The sequence below is a fragment of the Hydra vulgaris genome, chromosome 09 (genome assembly GCF_038396675.1).
Source record: "Hydra vulgaris chromosome 09, alternate assembly HydraT2T_AEP".
NCBI lineage: Eukaryota > Metazoa > Cnidaria > Hydrozoa > Anthoathecata > Hydridae > Hydra > Hydra vulgaris.
This window is the reverse complement of record NC_088928.1, coordinates 62,182,501-62,193,355: the sequence shown is the minus strand read 5'-3', so window position 1 is coordinate 62,193,355 and position 10,855 is coordinate 62,182,501. Positions and strand designations below refer to the sequence as shown.

The following is a 10,855-nucleotide window of genomic DNA, read 5'->3' as shown; positions in this document are numbered from 1 at the left end:
ATTTACTTTTTTATGCTGTTGTTTTTTTGTTTGTTGGCAAAATGTTTCTTATTTGTATTGCATTTCAATTTATTTTTTTCCAATTTATCGTGTTATATTCATTTTAATAATATTATTACCTTGTGTTTTTTGCTTGCTAAATGTTGATTATTATAATTATATATATTTAATTTGATTAACTTGCATTAACCTACTGTGTAATTTTTTGAATTAGACATATTCCAAAAAACAAAAGATGTTTTGTTTTTTGGAATGTCTAATTTTTATTTTATAAATCATTTAATGTTTTTTAACTAATCGTTATATTATTATATAGTTTAGTATTATAAGGTGTTTACTTCACATTAGTTTTTTAACAAATTGTAAACAACCATGAATGTAAAATCTTTATTCAGAAATATATATGACTGATATAATAAAAAAAACTTTGAAAAAAAGTTTCTTCAGTTTATTTAATTTTGTGGACTGTTCTAAATTTAGGTTTTTACAATACCTTTTTTTTCAGAATACTGAAAAAAATATCTAAAAAACGACAAAGTAGTAATATTTTGGATTACTTCAATTTTAAATGTGTTGCAACTACAGATGATTCCGAAAAATCAAGATGCAAGACACCAACAACATGCAGAAAACGTCAGAAGTTATGATTGCAGATAAATTATCAGAATGTAAAAATGATAACGATAACTCAGTTTTCGATGTTGGACTTTATATTCAGGCAACAGGTAGAATAAATGATGATCTCAGGTATCATATACTAACCAAACCATTCAAGCCCCATGAAACTAATGATTTCAAAAAAGATGTGCCAGAACATGAAGCTGGAAAGCGACGGTTTAGAAATGCATGGTTGGTTCAATATGCTCCTTGGCTGAAGTACTTTAAAATCGAACCTCATTTTGAAATTTTGAGAACGAACTCAAATCACTGTTTGTTGATGCTTGAAACTGTAAAAAACGGCGGGGACATTTAAACGTAAGCCGAACCTTTGATTACATTTTTTATTATCGAAATAACAAAATGGCTGTGTTAGAAAAAAGTCACGCTGTCTATTATCAAAACCAAAATGAAGTAATCGAAAGTGAGTATGCTTTATAATTTGATGATTAACAAATAATTTGATGATTAACAAACGTACATTTCGAATATAATTACTGCTATTATTTTAATGCTTTTCCTAAAATCATTGATATTGCTATTTTTTTTAATGAAAGTGTAATAAATTAAAACGTAAGCGTAATTAATATTTTTACGACTATTGCTTTATATTTTTACTACTGTTGCTTATAAAACTTAAAAGACTTAAAAAAGAGTGTGATTAAGAGATCATTCAGCCACAAATAAACAGCAACATTGTTACCTGAATTAAATTAAGCATTTTCAAATTAGGAAAATGCATTAGTTTACATATGTATGATGCACGCAATAACATGTGTAAGATCACAAATGTGACATTAATTTCTATGGCGCTAGTGGACTCCCCCCCCCCCCTATTTTTATAATTGATTATGATAGAATACATTATACTGATTCAGAATTATACAAAAACATAGGTCTGAAAACCTGAGGTAAGTACTCTGATGTTAAAGTATGAAAAGTTACAATAGTATTGCTAATACGCAAAGTGTAGGTATGTGTGTAAAAATTTTAAAATGTATATACACTAAAGTGTTATATATCTTTAGAAAGAGCTTTTAATTAGTATTACAATGGTAAAAATTTTATCAAAATTGGATGATTCTATAAAAAGTTACGAGCATTTATATTACAAAATTTAAGTACAAGAATTACTTAAGAAAACTGTGACTAATTATCCTGCGATTGGCAAAACTTATGATAATAAAACACAGATTAAAATGCGAGAAATCCAAAGAATTTTTTTATTTATGACAGTAAAAATAAAATATATGAGTATATAGCCTAACCTTTTTACTAAACGACGACCAATTTTTATTTAATTTGGTTCATAAATAGCGGCACAATGTGGTTTGGCGTAAATAGTGTCTTCGCCAAGTTAAAAAAATTGGTCACAGTTTTTGCGACAAATAACAGATATTTGCTCATACCTACAAAGTGATCTTAAAACTTAAAAGTAACTTAAAATTAAGCTAAAATTAGTTTTTTTAAAAATATTTATTCAAAATTGCTGAAAATTTGCTTTATGATGAAAAAAAAAGTAGACAAGGAAAGAAGACTATAAATCTTTAAAATAGGGTCAGGGGGAAGATTTTTGTTTTTATAAAAAAAATATAATCAAAAAGTGTATTATGAAGTAATTCATTTCTATCAATCTAAATTCTGTCCTTAATAACTAAATAAAGTTGATGTTTAGTAAATTATTTATTCATTTTATCATAGTGAGCCTTAAAGATCGTCAGGTTCAACTTTTCTCCACCTCTAATTTTTTTTCATATTAAGATAAGCGCTAGTTAGATATGTTATTTTTTTGTATTGGACAAATCTAAAGTCGATCAGAATTAAAATAAAAACTTATTTTTTTACCCTATTTACCTCCCATAAAGGGGGTAAATAGGGTAAAATCATAAAGGGGGTAACTTTATTACTTCATCATAAAGGGGGTAACTTTATTACTTCAAGTGATAAAGTTACCCCCTTTATGATGATATTACCTCCTTTCAAAAAAAAAAAATTTTTTTAATTAATCTTTCATTATCCTCCTTAAAACAATCCTTACTTTTTCCTACTAATCTTAAATTGAAGTGATTTAAACTTTTTTTACACCATTATATCAATAATTTGAAGAAAAAAATACAATGAATGCAACAAAAATACCACAACTACTTTTATATTACAATATTTACATCCTATCTAAGCAAAAAGTGGCGATAGCAGATTTCAATCGTTTAGCATAATCTTTATGTTCAATCCTTCGCTTGTATTAGGACTAATTTGGGTTGAAGGCACTAGGAACAGCTTCTCCAGTCTGTTCAGCATATGATCCTAGAGAACAACAGTTAAACTTCACAAGTAGGAGAATATGACAGACAACTATATGGACTTTCCAGGTAATCTTCAGCTCTTTATTTAAATGTATCTTTGCATACTGCTGTAGGTCACAAAATTGTACTTTAAACTCTTCAATAACTGAAGAAGCATTACTGCCTTATTCGTATCCAAAGGTGCACTCTTTAACCTTTGCAAAGTTTCTGAGGCAATGAACAATAGGCAACAAGTTAGTTTGAGATGCTAATCTCAAACTAACTCGTTTTGCCCCATTTTCAACAAATAAGTTGTACCATTGGTCAAAAGAACCTAACATTCTTGGAGTACCACTTTCTAGGGAACATTTGCATTCACACCGCAAGCAGGCATATTTACCTGAATAAGAAGACAAACCAAAGATGCTGTTAGCACATTTTAAGTCAAATGCAAGGTGTAACATTATCCAGATTTAATCTACTCAAGATTTTCTGCAAATTTCCACTGTCTTTACAAAAATCTTCAACAATAGCAAGAATAAAACACTTTTTAACTCCACTGTCAATGTAAATCTCATTTTTATTGGTTTTATCAAAGACATTTACAATTACTTTAAGAAATCCTTGATATACGTACCATACTGAAGAGAGAATCCAATCCTCTTTCCATTAAAATACTAAGAATAAATTCAGAAGTATCATAGATAAATACTACATGTCTTGTTACAATTTCATCATTCCAAATAAAGTTATCATGTTCTATTTTATATTTAGATTTAATTTCTTCTTTTAATGATGTCATCATACTAATCACATCATTCTCCACAAAAGTAGATGATCCCAGATTCTTACGGAGACTTGGTATCAGTTTTTTTGTTTCATTTTTCGCCAATTCCAGTACAGAAGTTAATTCCATCACTGTTTGCTATGATATCTGATTAAAAAATTTTCTAGAAGATTTATTGTCTTTAGTTCCAACAGTTAAAGTTAACAGATTTCCACCTTAAAGATAAAGTATAATTAATTATATGTATCTTACCCCTACTTTAAATTTACAATACAAGCATTTTGAAAAAGTTGTTAGCAACCTATACAATTGCTTAGTTAAAAGTCTCAAATCTACTGAGTGTTTCATATGTGCATTTAAGTTTTATCTGAACATATAAACCCTTTTTAATTACTTAAAAATGAAAATAAAAACTTTCACACCTGTAGATATTTTAAAGGACTGGCCTCTCTCAATGCCTTCTCATTCCATCTTGTTTTCTATTATGCCTGAAGAAACTTGCTCACATGATGTGGGATCAAGAGTTTTTGCCTAATTAGTTAAATTCAAAACAGCCTGACTAGAACAGCAGTTGTTATGACATCCTGAAGAATAAAATTTACTCTTAATTTAATATACACCTAAAGGTTTTTATTGAAGTTTATAAATGAATATTTGATTTTTAACCTCTTGCAAAGAGAGTAAAGCAGCTGCACATATTTTTTTTTTAGCGATTCAACATCTTTTGCATTAACATTAGATGATTTTATAATATCACTAAGCTCAGTACTACGTCTAATTCTTGGTCTGTCAACCTAATTCAAAAACAGTACTTTATAAAAAATCTATATCTTTATATGTATTAATTATTTAGCTTAAATAAGTTTAAAGTCATATACTTGACAAACTTTACTTATACGGTTTGAAAGATAAGTGTTTGATCCCTTTTCCAGCAAAAAGATGTTTCTTCTACAACTTGAACAAATTACATCCAGACAGACATTAAACTCTGCATTGTACTCAGGCCAAATGTACTCCTTGATTTTATTTGCTACAGATAGTTGTACTTTTACTAAAGGTTTTGAATAATTACCTTTTTTTTCCAAACAAAGTGTTTTAAATCAGCCATCTTCACCGTATGATATTTTTTACTCAAATCATTTCAAAACTGTTAAAGAAAGAACCCAAGAATGGCAGATTGCACTCTTTTTGAGGCTTAATTTTTAGGTTTTTCTAATTTTTAAAACTTAAAATACTAACCCTTCTGATTGACTTAAGATTTCTTCTGCACTTGAAAAAGACTTACACAAACTGCATTTGCTTTTGAAAAAATAAAATTAAAGGTGGGGAGAAGTTAAACCTGGCGGTCTCTATGGCTCACAGTGTTATACAAAAGTAAAAGAAAAATGATATATACATTTGTATGCACACACACACGCACGCACACACGAATATGTATATATATATATATATATATATATATATATATATATATATATATATATATATATATATATATATATATATATATATATATATATATATATATATATATATATATATATATATAATTAAAAAAGTAAGATGAAAAAAAAAAACTTTTTTAAAAACAACTTTTTTTTTTTTTTTTTTTTTCATCTTACTTTTTTAATTATTTATTGATCTATTTTGTGATTATTTCACTTTATATTGATCACTCTCACATCGAAAAAATTGATTATTATTACATAATGAAATCAACAATATATATATATATATATATATATATATATATATATATATATATATATATATATATATATATATCAGATATATATATAATTTTAAATATAATATAATTTTAAATAATTTTTCTGGAGCTGGCGCTGGGTTTGCAAAAAGTCTCATTTTGTCTCTGGTTTCTTAATAGTTTAGGGTTAGGATTTGGGTCAGAGATTAGTCAGAGACTGATATGTTTTACTCAAAACAGTTTTGCCTCTAAGTGTTGGTAGAACTTGGCTATTTTTAAGTTAACTTTTAAGTGTCAATTGAACCAGGATATTTTTAAGTTAACTTATAAGTGTCTATAAAACCATTCTATATTTAAGTAAACTTAAATATAGTTTAAATTAAATAAAAAGGACTTTAATCATTACTGAGTTCTTTCCTCAAGTTTTTAGACCTATTGTTTATATGATTCGAAACAGCATAATTTATTATATCATAAAAATACTAAAAACAAAAAGGAAGAAGGGGTAGGGGTGAAAATCAATTAGTGCTTCTAATTATATTTTAGTTTAATTATTAAATTTGTGTGATTTAGTTTTGTTTTTTTTTTTAGATTTTTTAGAGCGTTATGAAACAGCTTTACCAATTGATAATGTAAGTGTTTTTTTGGCAGGTTTTATTTTAACACTTTTTAAAAATATATTTGTTTCACGCTAGCATATTTTTTACTCCCCACCCCCCCTTTTTTTTTTTTATAATTGCAGGGCTGGAATTAACCCCCCCAAAAAATCTAATTTTTAAACCACCTGCCTACCCCTTAAGTAAGGGAATTGCATTAGTACAAAGTTGTATCTTTGGTACATTAGTTTGTAATTGCTATTTTTCAACATAATATCTCTCATATTTAAATAATACCTAATTAAATTCTCGTTTGTTGGTGTTTAAAGTAGCTTAAGTTACTGTTAAAATTTAAAGCTTAAGTTGCAGTTATAATGTAATTTGTAATTAGCCTATTTAATACTATTACAATAATACTTTTATTAGTTGTTTTTACTTAACATGATACCTAAAAAAGTAAAAGTAAAAACGCAAATATTTTAACCATTTTAAACTGTTTTCATAGTTGGGCCTGCTCTTGCAGCCAACCTTCAACCATTATCACATTGTTATGTTGCTTCTCTTTCTCTTTTCTACAAATACAATGTTGGACACTGCTCTAAAGAGCTAGCATCTTTTGCACCATCTACTAAAGTTCATTACTCGTCATTCAATTAAGTCTCATCCTTTTTTTGTAGCTATTTCTAAGTGCTCCAAAAACTCTTATTTGTCTAGTTTTTTCCTTCGAACATCAGTTCTTTGGAATTTGCTTCCTTCTTCTTGCTTTACTGATTCATAATTTTCAATCTTTTAAGTCATCTGTCAAGTTTTTTTCCCCGAACATCAGTTCTTTGTTATTCGCTTCCTTCATCTTGTTTTCCTGATATTTGAAGTTGCCTGTCTATTGTTATCTTGCTCTATAAACCTAATCTATGCTCTTCCGGTAACTTCCAACTCTAATAGTGGTTGCTTGAAGCCTTGATGGAAGCGAAGATGTTGAAAAAAACAAAAAACAAACAAACATAAAACACATTTAAAATGACATTAAAAACAAAACAAATTTAAGATAAAGCAAAATATAGAATTAATCTAATTAATAAATTAGATTTGTTGAAAAAATTCTAAACATTTAAAACAAAATTTTGAAACTTGATATATTTAAGTCTTTTTTTCCATATTTTTTGAAATAAACAAAATGTTGAACAAAATTAGGATAATTTATTTTTTTTAATTTAAATTTTTTACAATTTAGTTTTTATTTCACTGGTTTAATGTTTGCAATCAAAATTTTCTACTTTTTAAACTATTTTCAAGAGACAAAAAATGACACTTTTACAAAAAATTTTCAACTATTAAAAATGTTCTCAATTTAAAACTTTCTGTTTGATAATCTAAAAACTTGCCCAGATACACCATATGAAGCAAGCTTTTGGAGAAGACAGCATAACAAATTTTGTTGAAAGTTTTAGATGTGTTAAAAGCAATAGCCCTAGCCTCGCCGCCTCCATCTAATGCACAATAAAATCTTTCAGCAGCAGCAGTTAGCAAGTCAGTCGTAATAAAAGAAAAAAGACTGATCGAATGACTATTGAAGGAGTCAGAATGTTCTCTAGAGTTTTTAAAAATTAGAACAACAGATGCCATTTTCCAGCAGGCAGGAAAACAAGACTCAGTCAAGCACCTATTAAATAATTTAGGGAGAATTAAAGAGTGTTCTGGAGAACAATTTAGTTATTCGAGAACAATTTAGTTAAGCTATGAAAGGAATGTTGTCTGGACCACAAGCTGTAGAAGAGTTTAATTGAGATATGACTTTAGTAATGAAAGCTGGAGTGATTTGAATGTCTAACATTAGGTTAACCAGTTTAATTAGAATGAAAGAATGAGAATTGGCATAAGATTCAAGAGTTAAATTCGAAATTTTTTTTGCAAATAGTTCTGCCTTGGGAGAGGTAATAAGATTAGTCTCATGAATGATTGATAGACTGTTAGATCTTTTTTAATGATGCTGTTGAAGATTTTCTACAAGTCTCTAGAACTTAAAATCTTCTTTGATAACTTCTGAGATAAGATACGAGATTTAATGAACTGAGAATGGAGCTTAGCACGAGAGAGCATCTTTTTACATTGCTTTATATACAACTTATGTAGCTTTTTACAATAACAATTTAAAATGCATTAAAAATAAAAAATTTTAAAGTATCATTCTAATTAAAAACAATTACTAAAAGTTATATTGTAATAGTATTAATTACATTACACTTTAACTGCAACTTATACTTTAATTTATAACTTAAACTGTATGTTATAACAGTAACTTGAGCTACTTTAAACCCCTTCAAACAAAAATACTATGAGATTATTTAAATACATAAGATTTTATGCTTTAAAAATAGTAATTACAAACTAACTTACAAAAAAATACAATTTTGTAATAATTTTATCCCCCCTTTCATAATAACTATATCCCCTTGACAACAGGGGAAAGGGGGTTAAAAATTTTATTTTCTTATTTCATACTTTTTTTTGCATTAATTCAAGTGTAAAAATTTTGTATTACACACACACACACACACACACACACACACACACACACACACACACACACACACACACACACACACACACACACACACACACACACACACACACGCACGCACGCACGCACAAAAACTCCCTCACACACATACATATGTGCGTATATATGTGTATGTATATGTGTGTATATATGTGTATGTATGTGTATATAGACACACACAGATGTGTGTGTGTGTGTGTGTGTGTGTAATACAAAACAGCTTAACAAACTTGCTTTTTAAACAAATTAACTTTTTACTACTGAGAAGAAATGGTAGAGTCATCAGCAGCTAATTTATCGACAGTATTTAGTTCTGATTGCTTGTCTCAGAAAAATCACATATCTTAAAATAGAGGCGCATATGGAACTCAGATAGTAAAAGTTATTTTTATCTCCCAAAAAATCTACAAAAGTAAATAAAAATGTAAAATTTAATTAAAAAGAAAATTAAAAAATTAAAGTTTAAATGAAATACTTGATAAAAATTTAATTAAAAAAATATTGTTTTAACGTAATTCAGAAATAGAATAAAACCTTGTTTTAACGTAATTCAGAAATAGAATAAAACCTTGTTACATATAGTAATGAATGTATTAAGTCAAAGATTTTAGTTTTATTTTTAGTATATTTTTTATTAGTTATATGAAGATTAATATTTTTAGATGATTGACACAATCTACAATCAAGAGCTGCTTTCTAAAAGATTTCCAATTAGAAAAATTATGTTTTTAGAATTTAGTCAGTACTTGGAAAATTATTTATGGAAATATTTTAATGACAAGGCAACAAATGCCCATATTTTGTCAATATGTTTGCTTGTAAATGAAAAGTGTAGGGAAAGAGTACCACCATGGGAGGTAAGCCTCAAATTACTTAAAATGTAGTTTTACTATTTTTAATTATTTTCATTTTTATTCAGATCAATCTGTAAAGTTGTTTAAGACAAAGGAATTCAAAACTTGCTTCATTGTCCACATATCAGATTTAGTTATAATCTTTTTTGATTTTGTACATATTTTAAATCATTATCTACTGCTGTTCTTGAAGAACAATTTAAATAGTGGAATATTTGGCGTAATCTTCAAGCAAAAGTATATATATATTTTTTGGCTTTTAACAGCTGTTAACTTTTGTACAAGTTAATTGTTCAATTTTGAAAGTCAAAATTGTTTCTCCGCACAGCTGCCTTGTTTGTCAAGGTTTGTGTTAAGGTTGGAGTTATTTTGTCAATTATCATGTCAAGGTCAGAGTTCTTTTGGCTAGCGTTTAGTTAAAAAAAAAATTGTATACTTTAATTTTTAAAGAAACTTTGAAATAGACAATTAAAAAAAAAAAACAATCAGACTTATTTGATAATTTTCAATAGTTTTGTTATCAAATTAGGGTTTTTTGAAATTTTATGATTTTAAAGAGATTAAAAATGTAAACATGCAGTCTTAAAAAAAGGTGTTTGCCAGCTACAAGGAATCACTAAACACAGTTATCACACATTTTTAGGTCCATATATATATATATATATATATATATATATATATATATATATATATATATATATATATATATATATATATATATATATATATATATATATATATGTATATATATATATATATATATTAAAATATATAGACCTAAGAATGTGTCATAACTGTGTTTAGTGATTCCTTGTTTTAATATATATATATATATATATATATATATATATATATATATATATATATATATATATATATATATATATATATATATATATATATATATATATATATATATATATATATATATATATATATATTTATATATATATATATATATATATATATATATATATATATATATTTATATATATATATATATATATATATATATATATATATTTGCGTAAAAGTTATGCTGATATGATATAAGCATAACATTTATACAAAACTAAAGTATAGTAATATTTTGTTGTAATAACAAAATATATCTTGAAAACGTTTAGTTTCGCTTTTATCGTATCATCATATATATATATATATATATATATATATATATATATATATATATATATATATATATATATATATATATATATATATATATATATATATATGTTTAGTATATATATATATATATATATATATATATATATATATATATATATATATATATATATATATATATATATATATATATATATATATATATATATATATATATATATATATATATATATATATATATATATGGAGGTATACAAAAGTTTATCATTTTTTTCAATAGCTCTCC

At 26.0% G+C, this 10,855-nt stretch overlaps 1 protein-coding gene across 1 annotated transcript in view; it reads left to right on the top strand.

The window, feature by feature from the left end:
- The first annotated feature begins 503 nt into the window (after nt 1-503).
- LOC101240579 (RNA helicase aquarius) overlaps nt 504-10,855 on the top strand; it is a 79,472-nt gene continuing 69,120 nt past the window's right edge. Inside the window, exons 1-3 of the mRNA XM_065806281.1 lie at nt 504-1,081; nt 6,026-6,066; nt 9,250-9,444. Of these exons, the coding sequence (XP_065662353.1) occupies nt 1,021-1,081; nt 6,026-6,066; nt 9,250-9,444 (297 nt within the window). The 5' untranslated portion in view covers nt 504-1,020. The remainder of the gene's footprint in view (nt 1,082-6,025; nt 6,067-9,249; nt 9,445-10,855) is intronic.